This window comes from Onychomys torridus, chromosome 12 (assembly GCF_903995425.1).
Source record: "Onychomys torridus chromosome 12, mOncTor1.1, whole genome shotgun sequence".
In the NCBI taxonomy this organism is placed as follows: Eukaryota; Metazoa; Chordata; class Mammalia; order Rodentia; family Cricetidae; genus Onychomys; species Onychomys torridus.
The window spans coordinates 24,811,314-24,832,797 of record NC_050454.1 but is presented as its reverse complement, the minus strand read 5'-3'; the positions used below and the strand labels follow the sequence as shown (position 1 = coordinate 24,832,797).

At 40.6% G+C, this 21,484-nt stretch overlaps 2 protein-coding genes across 3 annotated transcripts in view; one reads left to right on the top strand and one right to left on the bottom strand.

Annotated features, from left to right (window-relative positions):
- Atg3 (autophagy related 3) overlaps positions 1–1,336 on the bottom strand; it is a 29,276-nt gene extending 27,940 nt beyond the window's left edge. The window contains exon 1 of the mRNA XM_036203142.1: positions 692–1,336. Coding sequence (XP_036059035.1) covers positions 692–763 — 72 coding nt within the window. The 5' untranslated portion in view covers positions 764–1,336. The remainder of the gene's footprint in view (positions 1–691) is intronic.
- Slc35a5 (solute carrier family 35 member A5) lies at positions 1,175–18,481 on the top strand. 2 transcript variants are annotated; one of them, XM_036203140.1, is made up of 7 exons: positions 1,175–1,444; positions 2,225–2,410; positions 4,873–4,971; positions 6,016–6,149; positions 9,648–9,715; positions 14,999–15,779; positions 17,075–18,481. In XM_036203140.1, exons 2-7 carry the CDS (start codon positions 2,245–2,247, stop codon positions 17,138–17,140), a joined length of 1,314 nt encoding a protein of 437 aa, XP_036059033.1. In that variant the 5' UTR covers positions 1,175–1,444; positions 2,225–2,244; the 3' UTR covers positions 17,141–18,481. The 2 variants fall into 2 exon arrangements, with proteins under 2 accessions (XP_036059033.1, XP_036059034.1); XM_036203141.1 differs by lacking the exon at positions 2,225–2,410 and having other exon boundaries at positions 1,178–1,444; positions 17,075–18,480.
- The last annotated feature ends 3,003 nt before the right edge of the window (positions 18,482–21,484 follow it).

The window sequence follows — 21,484 nt, the reverse complement described above, 5'->3', positions numbered from 1 at the left end:
ACCGAACGAAAACAAAAACTAAGCAAATATCTGCCACTCGTTTACTATTACTGCTCGATTTTCGCCAAGGCAAAATCATGTACAAAAAGATGTATCCTAGAAGTTGTAAGGAAACCTGGAACGCAGCTCTGGAGATTTACTTTTGAAAGATGAAGTATCACAACTTTCGTCTGAAAATGTTATACTGTTTCCAGTCTATACAGACAAAACGAGGTGAACTGCTGCCATAGGATCATTCAAATCCAAGATTAAGAATCAGTTGCGGCTCCTCTAAAAGCTTGGGAAACCAGAAGTTTCGCCTAGTTCCGCTCCGAGTTACTAACATGTTACAATTTTACTACGTTCCTCTGAAACCAAAAGAAATCTAGATCACCGGATAATCAAAACTTCCTATGAAACTTGGGAGGAAAAAGTGGCATGCCGTTAGCCACCAAGCTGTCATCGTAACCCAGATACCTGTTTAAAAAGACTGCGGATGTCAGGATCCAATGTTCCTATGGGTTCAACACCACCTCTTCTGCACTCCAACGCACTGAGGAAGGACCGGCGGAGACAGCAGGCACCAGTTGAAGCCGGGGAGCCATCAACCCTTGGGACCGAGTTCCGCCCCTCCACCTTCTCCACGGGTCCACGCTTGGGGACCCGGACTGGGACGGTCAGTGCCGAGCCACCTAGAACCCGCCCCGCTTACCTTGAGGACCGGGGTCAGGTACTCGGCCACTTCCAGAGCCTTTCCCTTCACCGTGTTGATCACATTCTGCATCCTGGGGCTTTGGAGCAGCGACGGGGCAGGGAGGGGAAAGAGACAGTCCGCGATCCGGGTCGGGGACTCAAACACTGCCCCGGACGTGGCCGACTGGCATCGAGCCCCGCAGGCGGCACCCGCAGCGCCGGCGCGGGGGAAGGGCGGCACCAGGCGGCGGCCGGGCCCAGCTGTCACCTGGCCGCCGAGACCGAGGCCCAGCCCCGCGGAACCAGGAGCCCGTGCGCGCGCAGCCCCCCGGAGCTGTCTTTCGTGCCCCCCTCTTAGCTCCACTGACGCCCCTTCCGGCTTCCCCCTTCCTCTTTTTCCACTCCCTCCCAACTGCGCCGCCGGCGCCACCTGGGCCTCACGTGACTCGCAAGCGCCCGCGACACGTGACAAGAGAAGGGCCGCGGGGGTGGGACCCACCGGCTCCGCCCCCCGGAAGCGCCCGAGTGAGCGCGCGTGCGCAATGGGCGCGCAGGCCGCTCGCCCCTGCCGGCAGGGGCTCCGCTTGGGTTCCAGCCCTGGAGGCCGGCGGGAGAAGGGTTTTTATTTTTAACTCGCCTTTGTCCCCCGGCTCCTAGTTAAGCCCCACCAATGGGGCCTGAAAGCCTACAGCTGCTGCTACGGAGCTAGGCAGTCACTATCTCAGCTCTATGATGTCCGTTCTCCTGCTAGAACCTTCCCCGAGCGATTGAGGTAACCGCGCCCCGCGGGCAGAGTGCTGGGCTGGAGCGTGCCGGGGGCGGGGGAGGGGGGCGAGGGAGCCGCCTGCTAGTCCTATTGCGCATGTGTGGGAGGGTTTCCCTGACAGCGAGGGAAGCCTGGCGGTGGTGGAGGGGTGCTGCTGACCCATTGGCTTCCTGGACGCTTGCGCCCAGCCGCTCCCTAGTTTGGGCCTTTGTCGGCGGTCCTCAATGGCTCCCTTGTGTCCCTCCTACTTGTGCGCTTCGGGCAAGTATTTTCCCTGCCTGGAGTTTCGCGTCCTCCCGTCCCTCAGAGACTGGCCAGTTAGGCTCACTGACCTGAGGTCAGCCCTCCGTCCCCGTCCTGGTTCAGATCAAGTCAGTAGCTCATGGTCCAGCTGTTTGCACTCTGTGTGTCACTGTAAGAGAATCATTCCCAGGACGCTCTTTTTCTACGCAGAAGGGAGAGCTGCTTTACTGTGAGGGAACCCCACCCCACCCCCCAAAAGCGACTCCGAAATTCTTTCCTGCTGGAGCACAGTTGTTACAAATAAACTACTTTCCTGCAGTTCCAAACTGTCAGTTACTCACTTCCTAACTTATTGACAATCCGGACACCCCTTATCTGTCTCGAGAACACCCCCTCCTATAAGATTTTGTCAGTATCGATCATTTTAAGTTTCCTCTGTTCCCCTCAGCTTTCTTGGTTCTAATGTAGTCGTGGCCAGACATCTACAGGTTTCCTTTTCTGTTAGGCACAGTCTATAGTGTTTGCATTGTGTTCAATCCTCAGGTCTGCCAACAGGGTTGCTCATGAAAGTGTTCTTTTTAAGACAATTAAAAACCAGTGGAATGGAAAGAAAATGCTTCAGGCGTCCTGGGGTAGGCCCACCAGCGCTGTACACATTCCTGCTAGGTGTTATATTCATTGCTTTAAGTTCAAGTCGTATCTTGCTGGTAAAATATTCTGCCAATGAAGGTGAGTTAAGATGTGGATGTGCATGGGGGTACTTTTAATCACTTGTCCGCGGTGTCCTTATGAATAAATTATACATAATACCTTTTGAAGTACTATGCTTTGTGAATGATAAAGTGTGTTTAATGTGTATACTCTGACTTCATATTCCTTAGCACTTTAACCAAGTGTCCTCGTGAATGAAATTTGGATCTTTCAAGCGCAAAATAAAACACAGTGTATCATAACATCTGATTATTACTTCACCCAACAAGTATTTCTGGATCTCTAGCAAAATGTACAATTATAGCTTATTTGGAAATACAATATATTTGTTTAATTTTTTGGTATCTGTGAGTCAGTATAATTATTTTGTCAATGAAATAGTAAAAATTAAAAACTTGGTACATGTACATTCAAGGAATCTTTTATTTAATGTAAAGGTTTATGCAAATATTTAATTCTACAAAACTGCATTGGTTATTTCTTAACTATTGACAGCTGTAAAATCATGATGTCATGACTTTTAGTGGTCTACTTGGAGAGCCTACATGTGGATGTAAATTTTAACTTTAGTTAATATTTATCTTTCTGGCCCTAGGCTAAGTTTTAATATATCTTTCTTTCCTCGGAGCTCTGACAAAAATACCTGAGCAAAGCAGGTTAAGAAAGGGAAGGTTTATTTTGGCTTCCTGTTGGAGAGTACAGTTCATCATGCCAGGGAGATCATGGCAGCAGAAGCTTGTAGCAGTTACATGGCATCCACAGGCATCGAGCAAAAGATAAAATATGCTTGGGGCCAAAGAGATAGCTCAGCAGTAAAGAACACTGGGTATTCTTTTAAGCGGATGTAGGTTCCATTCCCAGTATCCACATGGCAACTCAAAACTGACTACCTGCAGACCCAGGGAGTTAAAATGGGCTCCCCCAAGCCAAATATCACTACTCTCCCAACTATACTTCTCCCACTATATCCTTCTGCCCCCTAGCTATAATCCTTCAAGTAATTTCTTATTCTCCCAGACTCTAGAACGTTAGCCCCAGCAATTTAGCATGACATATGAAACCCTCTACTGGCCTCCGTGGGGTACAGATGAACATGCAGACAAAACACCTATTCACATAATATAGAGGAAAAATATTTAAAAATTTAAAAAAAAAAAAAGGTCACTCTCAACTCACTTTCACCTGATTTGGTTTAAGAACTCAGCCAATGAAATGCTGTTGACCGCAGTTAAGGTTAGTCTTGCCATCTCAATTAATCTAATCTACATAATCCCTCATGGGCATGCTCAGAAGCTAATGTAATCTAGATAATTCCTCAGGGGTGTGACCAGAGGCCCAGTCCCTACCCATTTCCTTAAGTCATATTTTGGTTGATTGGTATGTATGTCATGATAAAGATTATGAAAAGCATCTTTTGAGGGTAGCAGTGTGATTTAAGCCTACCTTAGTACTGAGAAAAGGGAGGAGATAGTTGAACTAGGCTTGAGTGATGAGCATAGTTGAACAAGCATTTATGAAATGTCAGGTATAAGAAAGTCACCAAAACCTGGTCTTTCTGTCATAAGACATTTCCATTCTAAGAATATGACATAAGCACAATAAACAACTATAATACAGTTTGTCAAATGGTGTTATAGAGCCTAGAACCAGAGAAGTAGTCAATTTGGCATGTTTGACTGTTTAAGCGAATCTTCAGAAAAGAGGAAAAAAGTATCCTGGAGAAAGATGGTTAAGTTGGCACCCCCACTCAACCCCAGTGTTTGCCAAATTTTAATATGAGTAAGAAAAGCAACCAAATGTTTGCCAAGTAGTAGTTAAGAAAGTTTCTATTTGTCCTTGTCACTTTGATAAAGCAAGTTGTTGATAAGCATTTAGAAAAGACAGGTAATAATTAAGACCAAGGTGTGCTTACCAAGCCTCATTCTTAATTCAGTTGACCTAATGCCTAGGCTGTATTATATAATTCATTAATAGGTGTGGGTAACCCACAATTACTTCCTCTCAGTCCTAAAGGTAGCAGTCCTTTGCCAGATATCTTTTTTCTACCCCAGTTTACCATTTATGCCAGGAGCAGGGGAACCAAACAGTGTTCCTGTGTACACTATAATATGAACCAGGTTGGAAAATTCTGAGTTAAAGAAGTACTTATAAGCAAGTTATACCTTGATTTTTGTAAGACAAACAAGCCAGGTTTGATGAATCATAAGCTGAGTACTAATTCATCTGATAAATTCATAACTTTTGATGAGTCAGATGCTGAATGGTAATTATCTGTTTCGAAGTCAGTCTGCCTCTTTTTCATGGAGCTTCCTTTGCCCTTGATCTTAACCTCCCAACATATTTACTCAGATTGAGAAAAGCTGTTAGCTGGAAGACATTTAATGAGTCTTAAGTTTGATTTTTAAATTTAGAAATTATTAATTACATGTAAGAACATGCAAAATAAACTTGATAGTTTAAATTTTTCTGTTACATTTCAGAGAACAAGTATGACTATCTCCCTACTACTGTGAATGTGTGCTCAGAGCTAATGAAGCTGATTCTCTGTATACTTGTGTCACTCTGTGTTATGAAGAAAGGTAATTATCACGATATTGTCTATTTGTTAAGTCACACTATCAAAAAAACATTGGAACTGGCGTAGAGTTTATATCACTTAGTCTAGTCCAAGCATAAGTGTGTTTTATAGGTAGGGAAGCAGGATCAATGAAAAGGTTATGCAGAGTTATATTAGGAGAGGAACTAGATTTTCCATTTTATTTCCCAGTGTCCTATCAATTGTTCTACCTTATCACTTGTCTCTGGTTTGGTTTTATTCAGTGGAATTTTATTAATTTTCCATCTCGGTTTCCCAATTATGGGCTTTGATACTGTCTTTTTACTCTTACGTGCGGTTTAAAGGAAAAGCTTTTAGAGCATTAAAGAGCTTGCACAGGAAGTCTTCTTACCAAACTGCGTTAGTCTGTGATGAGTTTCTAGTTAGTTGAGTATACTTCATAATTTCATGAAACTCGTGCATTGCTTAAAGGGCTTAAATTTAAACTTTCTTTCCTACCTTCATTTCTTTTTTTCTTTCTGTGCATTTTATCTCTGTTGCAGTATGCCTTGCTAAGTCTTTGGAAGTCTGGAGCTGGAATAATAACTAAAACCAGGATTAGGAAAAGTTAGCCACCTTATAATCCTGGCATATAAATTTTTACTTGGTACTTTCCTTCTCTGATCACCCCTTGAGGGAAGAATGAAAGTGTAAAAACTTTATTATTCTTTTCTGCTTACTCTGACCTATTCTCTTGGTTGTCCATGCAGAGAAGTAAAAACACAAGTCTGTCTGGAGTCACCTTGAGTGATCCTTCTGCTCTCAGTTAGTAGGAATTATGATTCTGTTTTGCTAAGGGTCCAGTGGGTTGTTCATTGATACACAGGTGGGAAAAGATAGAGATACTAATAAATGCCATATTATCTTTTACTTCTGTAGGCCTGTAATCATTCAGAAATTTAATAAAGCCCATTTTATAGAATTGTACAAGTAATAAAGTTTAGTGTAGTTTCAATGAAAACATAAGCATTCTCAATAAAGATGATTTGTCCATTGCTTTGTATGATTTGTATATTTCTTTCTTCAGATGATCATCAAAGTAGACATTTGAGATGTACTTCCTGGAAGGAATTCTCAAGTTTCATGAAGTGGTCCATTCCTGCCTTTCTCTACTTCCTGGATAACTTGATTGTCTTCTATGTCCTCTCCTATCTTCAGCCTGTACGTACAAGTGTAACCGAGGAAGTCCCGTTGAGAAGACGCAAAGAGATGAGTCCCCAAACTGACCTTTTCTCACATTTTCCACTGGCCTTCCTGACAGTTTCTAGAACCATCTGGACTGAGTCAGATCTTCACATTGTTAATGATTCCTGTGCTGGCTACTGGGGGGAGTTGCTCCCAGGAACAGGGACTCAGAAACCACCCTGATTTGTGTAAATGATCAGTCTACCTTTAGTTTGAGCTATTCTCTGACCGTTCAAGACCTCCATTCACACTTCCTGTATTAATTCAAAAAATACTGCAATTGATGGATCTCTCTTTGCTCTACCTGTTTTAATGTAGTTTATCCATTTACTGTTTGTGTATATTGTATTCATATTTACTCTATGACTTTTTTCTATTTTTTATTACACTTATGTATGTGTTTGTGTATGTATATATGTACACATGTGCCATAGCACAGAAGTGGAAGTCAGAGAACAGCTTGTGGTTGTTGGTTCTCTCTTTCCACTATATGGTTCCAAGATCAAACTCAGGTCATTGGACTTGGCTCTAAGCACCTTTACCCACTGAGCCATTTTGCTGGCCCCTTTTTATGTTAATCTTATCTACAGATTCCTTAAGAATGTGGAACTATAGAAATCAACTGATAATACTAGGAATTCACCTCTGATACATCTTTTGTATCAGAACTTTGAAAGGCATTGATAGTCACAATTAAAAGTCTGTCTCCTGCTTGGGTTGTCACTCGTGCCTTTAATCCTAGCACTCTAGAGGCAGAGGTAGGCAGATCTCTGAAACTTAGGCCAATCTGATCTACATAGTGAGTTCCAGGACAGCTAAGGCTATATAGAGACCCTCACTTTAAAAAAAAAAATCTGTTTTCTACTTTTACCTGTCATCAGTTTGGGCTCTACTGCTCCTTCCCCAATATTTTTTAAAGCGAGGGTTTTTATTACCTATGTTGTGTTTTAAGTTTTTAAAAAATAATAAAATTAAACACCTTAATATAAATAGTGTTTTTATTGGCACTGATCCGTTATGTGAAACCTCTCAGATCTGCTTGAGGATCAGGTGAAAAGGAGGGAGAAGTAGAACACAGTAAGAATCAAGAGCCTGACACTTGCTCACCTGTGATGGTCTGTAGATCTTGAAGGCCCTGTCTGCTCTTGGTTTCAATTATTCTACCTATGAAATAAAGAAAAAAATGTTAGCCCAGCTCAAAGGCAGGTGCCTAGCCCAACTGACCATCTGCATGTGTTCCTGTGAGATTTGTGATTTGTGATACAGTAAGTAAGGCTTCGTTCATGGAACATGCCTTCTCCTAAATTCTTCCCACATTTTCAGGTGTGATACTTCCTATCACAACAGCATGGCGATTCACATTCAATAATAAATATCACTTCTGTTTTATTGGAAACCAACAGACTAGCTGTACATTTATTCTCTTTCTTACCCAGTGTTAAGCAAAATTGCAACTTCCTTGTTCTTCTTCCCTATTTATTCCTTGGGTCTTCTTGATCAGCTGCAACCACAAATATTATGAAACAGATTATGTGATTTATGTATTTCTTGCCTCATATTATGTATTTCTACTTAAGGAATTAAATGAAGGTGCATAGAAGTTTTAGGACAAAGAACTATGATTAGATTTATTCTCTAGTATTAACATGGGAAGTATGTTCAGAATCTGTCAAATCAGCCAGACTGATTAGTTATGTGCATTTGTGCTGCTCTTAATGTGATCTCTCAGGGCTACTGTTTCTCTACTCTTACCAGCCACATTCCTTATCATCCCCTCCTCTGCTCTTAACCTGAAGCTCACAAGCATTTGTCTTATAGTGAGGTACAGTGAGAAAATCCACTCAGTCTCCCACTCAGACAATCCATGATTGGAAAGATAGAAATGTTGACTACCCTGTTCAATCATTACACATTTTATATACATATATATAGTAAATTATTACTTTTATGATCAGTAAACATACATGATTGTATGTCTAATTCTTATTAGAAAATTCAATAATAAAACATTAGATTCTTAGAATTACTACTAGTTTAACTCAGTCTCCCTTTTTAACTATATCATAGCTGTGTTTGCTGTTATTAGTGGTTGTATAAGACTTGATAGTCTCAGTTGTTTGTTTGATTTCTTGGTGCAGGGTTCTGCTATGTCTCAGGCAACACAGGAGCTCAAGATCCTCCTGTGTTAGCCTTCCTAGTACTAAAACCACAGCCAGACAGAGTCACACCTGGTTTCTCTGTGTATCCACCCTAAAGTGATAGCAAGAAGTAAACGAAGGTGAACTGTATCATATAATTGTTGTGAAAAAATATTAGTATTGCCAGATCCAGTATAGGGAACAATGGTAGAATTTCACGTATTCTGAGCAGTACATATATATGTGTGTGTTGTGTTCAGTTTAAACCAAAATATAACTGTAGTTACAAAAACAAACCACTATAAAATCTAGGTAATACATTTCTAAATGATTAGAGTAATTCAAATCAATTCAGAGGACTATCTAATATGAATTGTGTTTCAGGTCATGTCATTTCAACTGGAAAACTGATTCAGTTTCTAAAGTAACAAAAAATGCTTAAAGATGTGCCTATATTTTCTTACCATATGTCTTAGTTAGGATTTTTATTGCTCTGAAAAGACACCATGACCATGGCTACTCTTATAAAGGAAACATTAAATTGGGGTGACTCACTTATAGTTTCAGAGGTCCAGTCCACTATCATCAGGACAAGGAGCATGGCAGTGTGCAGGCAGACTTTGTGCTGGAGTAGTAGCTGAGAGTCCTACATCTTGCAGGCAACAGGAAGTCGACTGAGACACTGGGTGGTATCCTGAGCATAGGGAACCTCAAAGCCTGACCCCACAGTGACACACTTCCTCTAACAAGGCCATACCCACTCCAACAAAGCTGCACCTCCTAATAGTGTCATTTCCTATGAAATTTTGGGCACCAATTACATTCAGATTACCGCACCCTATAAATAGGCCTAACATGTTCCCTTCTCTTTGCCCATAAAGCCAATATTGAATAGCTATAAGTGGGCCATGGTAAAGTGCTTGTCTCATGTGCACAAACTCTTACTTGGTTCCCAGAACCACCCAAAAATAATAACTTTTAAGAAGTCTATAAAGTGCTGTGACAGCTATAAGGAAAAAAAAAGTGTGCATCATAAGCCTGGTCACATATTTCTAAACCTAAACCTTTAGAATTTGTATTTCTAAATACAAGGTCATTTATGCAGGCATAAACTGCATATAATGCAAAATTTAAACATATATTATCAAATCCTGACAATTACTTGATCATATCTTTGTAAATTTAAAAGCAATAAAAATGGAATTTAATCCCCCAGTGAAACAGCTGCCCTAATAACCCCTCTGCTTTGTGACTAAAAGGCTTTTTGTGTCAGGTGAACTAGCAAGCTGGGAGGTTCTAAGGTCAGATCGTAATTCTATCTTCTCTTTCTTTCTAGGCCATGGCTGTTATCTTCTCGAATTTTAGCATTATAACAACAGCTCTTCTATTCAGGATAGTGCTGAAGTAAGTAATTCACTGTGGAAGCATATATCATCCTTTAATATGGGCCAATCTGGCTTTAGATAATTTACCCAGAATGCTGAGTCCTCAGAACCTCTAGGCCAAGATTTGATTTCTCATTAGCTTTGTATATTAGATACCTTGTTTATCCAATGTAGAAAGTAACTCTAGTGGCTGTTTAAATCCTCTGCCATGAAGTATAAAAAGTATCTTGAACTTTTCAAAAGTAAGACATTTACTGGTATTTTAATTTAGTGTTTTTGAAAAATGTTTGTTCTGTGACAAGGTCTTACCTTGTCACCTAGCATAGACTTGAATTCATAATTTCCCTGCTTCAGCTTCCCAAGTGCTGGGATTACTAGGCACACCCAATCTACCAGGAGCTACACCCTTAAAGAGTACTGATTCGTTCTCCTTCTCCTAGCAGCTCTCCCTTACAGCAGCTCCTTAGGTAGGGATGGGGTTTTGTGCCCACCTGCCCACTCCGTGCTGGAGTTTTTTTCTGGCTTGAACTTGTATTGATCTTGTATAAACTGTCACAGTTGCTATGAGTTTGTATGTGCAGTTGCCCTGCTGTGTCCAGAAGACACTGTTTCCTTGAAATTATTCACCACCTCTGGATCTTACATTCTTTCTGCCCCCACCCCCAAATTTGGTTTTTGTCCGCTTGACACAAGCTAGAATTATCTGGGAAGAGAAACCTCCGTTTGAGAAAATGCCTCCATCAGATTTTCTATAGGCAAGTATTTGGGGGCATTTTCTTAATTAATGATTAATGTGGGAATGGGAGGCCCAGCTCACTGCCAGGAATGCTACTCCTTGGCAGGTGGTCCTGGATGGTAGAAGAAAGCAGGCTAAGCAAGCTATGGAGAACAAACCAGTAAGCAGCCTCCCTCCATGGTCTCTCTAGTTCCTGGCTCTAGTTTCCTGCCCCACTTGAGTTCCTGCCTGGGCTTCCCCTCAGTGAGGAACTATGATTTTGTAAGCCAGAAAAACCCTTTCCTCCCTGAGTTGTTTTGGTTTCAGTGTTTATCGCAGCATAGAAAGCACATGAGAGCATCCTGCAGGCTTTCCAGGCCATTGCCAGTGCTCTCAAGTAAGACTGCGACTGAAGACACTCATAGAACATGGAGAAATCAGCCAGGGCTCATCAGGAAACTTGGTAATTGCTGCAAAACCATCTGTAAACCTAATTATTTTTTAGAGTTGGGGGGTAGATGGGTATGACAGATTTGCATCTGTAGCACTGTGGCTATGGAACTCATGGAGAGATCAGAGGACAACTCTCAGGTTGTCAGGCGGCTGAGCCGTCCCACTGCCCAGACTCATTCTTGAGTGTAGCCACTAGTTGTGTTTGTTTGACTCTGGGAAGTAGCACTACTTAGAGACTGAGGTTTTAGGGAAGAAAATAAAACTGATCAGTAATATTTTATCTACTAACTGTAAGATTCCTCCGCTTTCATTAAAGAAAAGTTGTAGGAAAAGATCATTAAAAAAACAAAAAAACTCTTAAATCAGCAGGGTGTGGTGGCATATGCCTTTAATCCCATTGGGAGGCAGAGGCAGGTGGATCTTTGTGTTCAAGGCCAGCCTGGTCTACAAAACAAACTCCAGGACAGCCAGAATTACACAGAGAAACTACACACACACCACACACACACACACACACACACACACACACACACAAAAAAAAAAAAAAAAAAAAAAACCCTAAGTGTTGGGAGTCATAGAAGTTATACAGTTAAGTACTTTTAGAGCCAGCAGAAAAATAAGGCATTACTCAGTAATGCAATCATTTTCTCCAAAAGTATTTGTTTAACAAATCTTTATGATTTCACATAATTCGGGATCCCTGGGAACTCATCCAGTGCTCCTTGGAAATGTATTTTGTGTAATTTTCTTGAGAAAGTATTTAGGTACATCTTCCAAATTGTTTTCTTCTCTGCATTGGTGTACTGTCACCAAATACAGTAAGAAACACAGTAGATCTGCTCTTACCTGACACAATTTAACCTCATTCCCCATTTAATAGGGAAGCTAATAATGGCAGATTATGTATAGTTATCCCTAAGAATCCACAGGATTGGTTCTAGAATGCCAAAGATTATGTTCAAGTCCCTTAAAATGGTGTAGTGTTCCCATGTAACCTGCCACATTGTCCCAAGTGCTTTAGATTGCTTATGCTGCCTAAAATAATGTAAACATTATACTAATAGTTTTAAATTACTTATCCTGCCTAATTCAGTGTAAAAATATTTCCATTTTATGTTGTTTAAGAATAATGTAGTCTGTACGTGATCTATCTTTTTCAAATCCATAGTTACGATTCTGTGGCTCACTGGAAATACAGTAGCTCCCCTTAATAGATGAGGAATATGTCAGTACCCAAACTGGATTCTTGAATAGTGCTGAACACTGCATATTGCTGGCTTTTTCTCTACACACACACACAATTCTTTTCATTTGAACTAAATACATAACCATGCATACATATCACTGTAACTTTTATAGTTTGAGAAGTAACAGCAAAATTAGAATAGTTTTCATTTTCCTTGAACTTCATGGACAGCTTTTTTTTTTTCTCAAGAGACTGTGGCAACCTTAGCATATTTTTTTTTCCTTTCCCTGTTAAACTGAAATTTTCTCACTTAGAGGAAACACTTTTATAGCATCTTTGAAAGTTAACGTCACTATCACATACTTCCTTTGCACTTTGGAGCTATTAAGTAAAATAAGGGTAACTTTGGTGCAAGCATTGTGATACCTCGACAGTCCATCAGAGCAGACAAGTGCTGAGTGACTGGCAGGAAGTCACACACAGCATAGAAACAAGGGGCATGGGTTAATGCACAGAGAACAGCACTTGTCAACCTATGTGTCACAACCCCCTTGAGGTCAAACGACCCTTTCACGGGAGTTGTGTATTACAATTCATAAGAGTAGCAAAATTACAGTTATGAAGTAGCAACAAGTATTTTATGGTTGGGGGTCATCACAACATAAGGAACTGTTTTAAAGAGTCACAGCATTAGGAAGGTTGAGAACCACTGATGTAGAGGATAAGGCAAACAGAGGAGGAGATACTCCTCAGACAGTGGACACTTTAAAACTTTGGTTTAACAAATGGCTCAGTGGGTTAAAGTGATTGCTGTAAAGACTGATGAACTGAGTTCAGTCCTCAGGACCCATATGGTGGAAGGAGAGAACCGTTTCTGCAAATTGTACCCTGACCTTCACATGTGCTTGTGGGCATGCACACACATGCATGTATGCACAGACACACAAATAAATGTAGTAAAAGAAAGATTTTAAATAAAACCAATGGTCTTTTTATAATTTATCATTTATGTAAGTGTTAAGCTACATAAGACACCAAAGAGGTCCCTTTGTAAAAACACACCTAAAACATAAATAATTATCATGGGAGGAGAAGCCCTGAGCCATCTAGCTGTACTCTGACCTTCAGCCACTGTCCTGCAAGGCCTGCTCAGTGAGCTGCTGCTATTGCACCAAGTGAGCAGTGAACTAGCCATGTGGGGTCAAGTCATCTATGCACAGATGCTCAGCTGAATAGTTCATGAAACATCATATTCTTTTTCTGGAAATTATCCCATGATTAGCCAAATTCTTAGTTATTTCTATTTTCCCTACAACATTAGCTTTGAATCAATAATTACTTGCAGTGGCTACTTTTGACTTTATTTAAAGTCTTTTCCTTTAGATTCTTTTCTTAATATTAGCAGAAAATCTGTAGCTATTAGTATTGAAAACTTCTGAAAGCTGTAAAATTGCGTTTGTTAGTACAGAAATTCATTACAAAAATTACTTTTATAAATTAGATATCATTCTCCATGTTTCTCTTTCTTTTCAGTCATTACTTTCTACTGCTTAATGTATACACATGTAACTTCAGCAATTTTCTTGCTGCTCATGTCATAGGGCTATTGCTAACCCCGTCACCGAGATCTAAATCTAGTTATGTGAAGATTCTACATGAGAAGGCATGATATACAGACGTGCTGCTTCCTGAGCTAGTATGTTCATTTAGCAGTGTGAGAGAGTGAAGTTGTAGAATTGCAGGCAGACGCATTTTCCACGTGTGTCCTGAGAATTTAGAATAGGTCTTAAAAGTTGCAGCTGTCTAGGAGGAGGAAGCTACACAAAGCCAGAAGACATCTCTTTCTTATTTTTTCATAAACATATGAGCAGGGAAATCTTTTACCTCTCATTTAACTCTTTCCTTAAGAGCAGGCAGTCCTGCTCTGTCCTAGGTGCTCTGTATGCTTAGTGATAGCATTCTTACTACTTCCGGTTCTCACACTTACACTTCTGCTTTTGCTTGGTTTTTCCCGTCTTCTGACCACCTGATCTCTAGACTTCAATGTTTAGGGTTTCTCATCAGGGGCCCTGCAGACTGCCCCAACCCCAGAGAGAGTTACAGCTTCTTCTTTGTTGCCTGTGCATAGATGTTTCTCTGTCTTAGCCTCTGCAAGCAACCTTCTTCAGTATACCCGCCTGGACCATCTATCTGTCTCCCATTCTACCATCACTTAGCACCATGGCCCTCTCCTGATTGTGATGTAAGCTCCCTCAGGAGGAGCATCAATTCTTTATCAGCCCAGGTTGCCTGTTTATTACATATCTTTGAACTGAGTAATTGACAAGTAGATTAACAGCACATAGCTTTACAACTTTACTCTCAGATAAAGCAAGTAAGGAAAGGTTGGTTGGTCTTCATAAGCAAAATACTACCCAAGTATATTTTTTCTTTTCCTTATCATCCAGTACTTTGCTGTGTGGTAGCTTATTTGGCCTTTGATTCAAGAACTAATGTCCTCAAAAATTTCATGTGTTATGAAGTCCTTTGAGAAAGGTCTAGTATCCCGTGGGGAAATTTATTGATATCTATTACTAAAGCTCATCTATACTGCTTTTTCTGATTCTTGGAAACTGAGCTAAGATCCTCTGTCGGAATTAACAGTTTATCACAATAAAAAAATCACTGTGCCAGAGGTCCAAGATACCTGTGGAAGACAGGGCTGGGCTACACCTGCACATCAAAGCTAATCTGTAGGAAGAGAAGTTAAGCATGTCCCTATGGCATTTGGAAAGTGAATAGAGAGGTTAGGTTTACACTGCACTTGAATTGTAGGGAAGACTAGCAACTGGGTATAGTTTACCAAACCAAGTCTTCACGTTTCTGAATTTTCAGTAGAACAGTTAACCGGGGGAAAGACATGGGGAAAAAAAGATGTGGTAAAACCTGTTTCCTCCCTCTTTGGATAGGCGCCATCTGAACTGGATACAGTGGGCTTCCCTTCTGATTCTGTTTTTGTCTATCGTCGCCCTGACTGCCAGTACCAAAATGTCACAGCATGACTTGGCAGGACATGGATTTCATCACGATGCCTTCTTCACCCCATCTAATTCCTGCCTTCATTTTAGAAGAGAATGCACCCAGAGAGACAATTGTACAGCCAAGGAATGGACTTTCACTGAAGTCAACTGGAACACCACAGCCAGAGTTTTTAGTCACATCCGTTTGGGCTTGGGCCACATTCTGATTATAGTTCAGTGTTTTATTTCTTCGATGGCCAATATCTATAATGAGAAGATCCTGAAGGAGGGGGCACAGCGCACCGAGAGCATCTTCATACAGAATAGCAAACTTTACTTCTTCGGCATTGTTTTTAATGGGATGACCCTGGTCCTTCAGAGCAGTAACCGTGATCAGATTCAGAACTGTGGGTTTTTTTATGGCCACAATACATTTTCAGTAGCTCTTATTTTCGTGACTGCCTTTCAGGGCCTTTCAGTGGCTTTCATCTTGAAATTCTTAGATAACATGTTCCATGTCTTGATGGCCCAGGTGACAACTGTCGTCATCACAGCAGTGTCCGTCCTGGTCTTTGAGTTCAGACCCTCCCTGGACTTCTTCCTAGAAGCCCCGACAGTCCTTCTCTCCATATTTATTTATAATGCTAGCAAGCCTGAAAATCTAGAGTGTGCACCTAGGCAAGAAAGGATCCGAGATCTAAGTGGCAGTCTTTGGGAGCGTTCCAGTGGGGTAAGTTGATATAAATACATTTTCTTCTTATTCTTAAAAATTTAAAGATATTCAAGAAAGAGAATCAGCATCAGTATATTAGAAAAGTGTGTTAGATCTGTATGACGTATACAAGTCATGCACTGGACTCCTGGAGCTGGCAAGGGTGTGTAAACCATGGTGCCTCAAGGCCTTTGAGTGTTAACTGTATAATTGTATCACATAGAACCAGACTGCAGAGGTACTCATTCCTTGTCTCATCTTGTTTCCCCCAGATGTGTGGTTAGAGTGAGCTAACCGGTTTATAGACAGTAGGTAAAAGAATGATAATGGAGCTGCGGGGTCTGACTCCTGGTTCCTTGCTTTTCCCACTGCATAGTGGCTGGGAAAAGAAGGTAATCTTTCACATTGATCAGGCATGTGAACTGGGAAAGCCAGTTCCTTGATCCTCCCTGATTATTTCACTAAGAAATGGTTTTTAACAAGAACTTTGTCATACAAGAATATATTCAAGTAAATCATGTAGTTATTCTGAATTTATAATTTTTATTAACACAAAGATGAACTATTTCACGTTATGAGCCCACTTTACTCTTAGAAAACTGTTGTTTAGTAGGTTGATAGAAAACCTCCAGGTGTTGTATCTCTGGGGTATTGATACAACAGATTTTATATTAAAAAAAAATAATAATAAAAATAGATCATATGTCCCAAACCCCTAAGTCAGCAAGAGTGCACACTTAGGGAAGTTTGCTATTCTTTCTGGAGGGCTGATAATGACTTGTTTGCCTTATTTTTTAAGGATAATAAAATCTTATTAGGTACTAAGAATTCTTTGTGTCATTCACCATCCTTTAATCACTTCCCAGCAAGGCCAGCAGGTGGTGCACTTGCCTGAGTTGAATGCAGTTCTCTTTTAAAGTTTTGCTTGGATTTTTATTATTGTTGGAGTGCTTTGCTTGCATGTGTGTACACTATTTGTATGCATTTTGCTCTCAGAGTTAAGAAGAGGATGTCAGATCCCTCAGCAGCTGGAGTTGCAGATGATTGTTAGCCACAGATAGTTGTGACCTACCATGTGGGTGCTGGGAACTGAACCCAGGTCCTCTGCGAGAGCAATAAGTACTCTAAGCACGGAGCTGTCTCTCCTGCTCCCCCACTACCTTTTGATTATCTAATGTGCTTCTAGCTGTAGCATTCCAACTCTTCAATGTGACCAGATGATTTATATATTTAGTAAGACGTCACCTGAGTAATTAATGAAAATGAAACATTTCCAGTTCAGCTAATTATTCATTTCCTACAATTCATTTCAGGATGGAGAGGAGCTGGAAAGACTTACCAAACCCAAGAGTGATGACTCAGATGACGACGCTTTCTAGTGGTACCTGTTGGATGACAGCTCCCACAAACTGTTTGAACACTTTCAACGTTTGTGGCAATTGTCTTTTCTGATAAACTGATAACGTTTGAAAGCATAATACTCTTTACATGTATCTAACCACTGCATAAACCATCCAAGACTTAGAGCAGCCACAGGGTGGCAGATTTCTGAGACGTGAGGTTATGAATAACCCGTTATTTGATGAGTCAGCAGGGCACTTTTTCAGATTGTTTTCCTCATCCTCCTGCTTCCAGAAATCATGTTAACTAGACCCTACAGGTACACTAATGGAGACACTGTGCCGGAGACCAGGATACCAGTCGTTGTACCTTACTGTTTGCTGCAGTCTCCTCCATGAATCTCTCTCTCTCCCTCCCAGCCTCTCTCCCGCATCTTATTGTTATAAATATTATCTAGATTGTCCCTCAGATGTTGATGCCTTAGCAATAGTCATTTTGCTCTTATTAAAGCAATAAGACTGAAAGTTTGGGCTGAAAGACCTGAGATCTGGATGTGCCATAGAATTTGGATAACATCCTTTTGGGTATTTTTTAAGCTATGCTTCTGAAATGAAATAGAAAATTTTTATTTGTTTTAACTTGTGGGAAATTTTATTCTTAGGAATTTTTTTTAGCTTTATTCATGTGAATGTTGGCTGCCAAGTTACCATAGTTACCACTTGTATCTTTAAATCACCTAAGCCATTGTGGATTTGTTTTTGTTTTTCATACCCATCTTCCTCAGTCTGTATATTTACAAAATCTTGGCATCATTACTTTCTAGTGTTAAATTACTCTGTTGAGAATTAAATTGTTTTACTTTTGAGTTATTAATTGAACCTTGTAACTATTAGTTATCTTTGTATAATATCCTATCCTAAAAGTCAAGACCCTGGCTTTAGGACTCCTTTATAAGAATCCTTTTGTAAAAACAATAATGACTCTTAATGAAACAGAGTAGTGTAACTCTAATGGAGGGCCAATAGTCAGTAAGTCACCTCCTAACAGTAGTTCATACTTACAAGTGCATGGTATATCTCAAGATATGTTTGCATGTAGCCAGGTAGTTAAAAAGTAAGAAGATAGAGTGCTTTGTCCCAGCTCTTACAGCTGGGTGCTGATGGAAACAAGTTTCAAGCCTATGTGTTTACAAAGCCCTACACTGTAAATGTGAATGATAAGCTACCATGCAAACTGCACATTCCTTCAAACTCCCATGTATTCATATATATAAGAAAGTACTATTATTCAAATCCACCTGTCTACCCAGAATAATATAATTGGCAATAATTGCTAAAAACATTTTAATTAAAATAATTACTAAACATATATCTTGTGTCTGTCATCTGTCATGTGAGGTGAGATGAGAAGTGCTTTTAAAATTAAAAGAATGGAGTAAAGCAAAAACTCAAGTAACTTAAAACATTGTCTTTCACTAGACCTTGGTGTCATAGGCATTCTTACCAGATACATGAAATGGGAAGATTATATCCAAGGGGACTGATTTTAAAGATAAGGAAAGTAAGATCAAGTAGGACCTCACTTTTAGGAGCAAAAGCATACAAATCTTCTTACTGAGCAGGTGACACTGGAGGTGTGGCCTACAGGACATAGTAATAGCAGGCGTCAGTGTCGGGGATGTGTGCTAGTTTGATTTGTCATAGTTACAGTTACTTTTCTACACTCTTACTTTTGGGAAAGCAGTCATTGCTCCCCATCAGGCTTACTTGTGTTAACTTAGCACTTCCTGAGGGGGCTGAACTGGAACTAAAATGTCAGATTTAGTTGAGGGGCATCACTGGTTTAAGAGGGATATTGCGAAGGTGAGAGAGAGGTCTAGAAACCATTCCCCAGGTACTGTTGGAGTCAGGAGAGTATAGGACATGGAAAGAACAATTGGCACACAGAAAAGAAAATAGGGGTTGGGAATTTAGCTCAGTGGTAGAGTGCTTGCCTAGCAAGCACAAGGGCCTGGGTTCGGTCCTCAGCTGTGGGGAAAAAAAAAAGAAAATAGACATGGTTCCTACTGCAGGAACTAAATAGCAGTGAGATTGTAGGATGACCCTTACTCATTCATGAAGGGTAAAGCTCCCAACAAATGGTAATTCTCAACAGTGATCAAGAAAGCAAGAACGTAGATCTGACTATAAAAGGACAGGTGACTTAGACCAAGATCCCAGGTCCTTGCACAGCTGCTTCTTGCTCCATAGGTTTTCAAGATTGATGTACAGCGTGGCCCTGTGAGGGCATAATTGCTCAGCCTTAAGACCAAGGCTTTTTTTTATTTGCCTCTGAATCCCTGTGTGGTGGTATTGTGTTCCCCAAAATATTGTGCACCCTAATAAACTTATCTGGAGTCAGAGAACAGACCAGCCAATAGATACAGAGGCTAGAAAATGGTGGCACTCACGCCTTTAATTGTAGCATTCCAGAGGCAGAAATCTGTCTGGATCTCTGTGAGTTCAAGGCCACACTGGAAACAACCAGGCATGGTTACTCACGCCTTTAATCCCAGGAAGTGATGGCAGAAAGCAGATAGGTATTTAAGATGTGAGGATGAGGAACCAGAGGCTGGTTATGCTTTTAGGCTTTTAGCAGCTGTTCAGCTGAGATTCATTCTGGATGAGGATTCAGAGGCTTCCAGACTGAGGAAACAGGATCAGCTGAGGAACTGGTGAGGTGAGGAAGCTGTGGCTTGTTCTGCTTCTCTGATCTTCCAGCATTCACCTCAATACCTGGCTTCAGGTTTGTTTTTATTAATAAGACCTTATAAGATTCGTGATACATCCCTGGGTGGAAGCCCTGTTGCTTGTGGGGTGAACTAAATATAGTAGCTTTGTAACTGCTAATGTCCATTTCTGTGTAAGCCAACTGGCTGGATGTTCCCAGATACTCCTTGGTACATTTCCCCTTTACCTATGATGATTTTATTTATGAACTCTTTAACATTCCAAGCAAAGAAGGCTAAACACAGTGGGTAAGAGGGTGATTTTCCCTCTCTAAAACCTAGATCAGAGTTCTTGAAATTGAGTAAATTAGATTTCCACTTTTAATGAAGAGAACATTTGATAAGTATCTAAGCATAAATTTTACTGTTATTAAAATGCATCCAAACAATGTGAAGTATGAATTTATTTTTTTTCTAGACAGTGCTTCATGTAGCCTAGACTAGCATTGAATTCACTTTGTAGACTATCCTAGACTTAAACTTAAAGCATTGTGATGGTTTGAAAGAATTGGCCCCCAAAGGGAGTCGCATTATTAGGAGGATGGCTTTGTTGGAGTAACTGTAACCTTGTTGTAGGAAGTGAGTCACTGTGGAGGCAGACTTTGAAGTCTCAGATATGCTCAAGCCATGCCCAGTGTCTCAGACCGCTTCCTGTTGCCTTTGGATCAAGATTAAGGACTCTCAGCTCTAGCACCATGCTGCCTTACTTCCCACCATGATGATAATGGACTAAACGTTTCTCCTTTATAAGAGTTGCTGTAATCAATGGTGTCTCCTCACAGCAATAGAAACCTTAACCAACACAGCAGTCTACTTGCCTCAGCCTCCCAAGTGCTGAAATGATAGCTGTGTGGCATCATGCCTGGCCTCAATTATACGTTTATATAAAAACCAAAACACATTTACAGAATAAAATACAGTGCTATAAGATCAATAAATTTTAAATTAAAATATGAACTCTGCTAGCTAATTTACTTGATATAAGCTATAACCATCTAAGAGGAAGAACCCTCAAGTGAGAAAATGTCTCTGTAAGATTGGTTTGTAAGCAAACTTGTAGACCATTTTCTGAGTTAGGGATTGGTGAGGAGAGACTAGCCTATGGGGATGGTGCTGTCCCTGGGCTAGTGGTTCTGGATTCTATTAAAAAAGACAGGCTAGCTGGGCACTGGTGGCACATGCCTTTAATCCCTGCACTAGGAAGACAGAGGCAGGCAGAGATCTGTGAGTTTGAGGCCAGTCTAGTTTACATAGTGAGTTGATGGACAGCCAGGGCTGTTAAACAGAGAAACCTTGTCTTGAAAAACCAAAAAAAAAAAAAAAAAAAAAAAAAAAGGCTAAACAAGCCATGGAGAGTAAGCAGTAAACAGGCACACTCACACACACACACTACATCACACTCTGCCTCTGCATCAGCTCCTGCCTCCAGGTTCCTGCCCTGTTTTGACTTCCTTCAATGATGACTAGTAATGTGGAAGTGTAAACCAAATAAACCCTTTCTTCTCCAATTTGTTTTTGGTCATGATGTTTTACCACAGCAGTAGAAACCCTAACTAAGACAGAAATTGGTAAAACAGGGTATTGCTGTGACAGACATGTTGTTTTAGGGAAGTTG

Coding starts and splice junctions, on each gene's coding strand:
- Slc35a5 (XM_036203140.1), top strand. CDS start 2,245: ATGAAAGTGTTCTTTTTAAGACAATTAAAAACCAGTGGAATGGAAAGA. Junction 9,716..14,998: donor CTATTCAGGATAGTGCTGAA/GTAAGTAATTCA, acceptor CTCTTTGGATAG/GCGCCATCTGAACTGGATAC. Junction 15,780..17,074: donor TTTGGGAGCGTTCCAGTGGG/GTAAGTTGATAT, acceptor AATTCATTTCAG/GATGGAGAGGAGCTGGAAAG.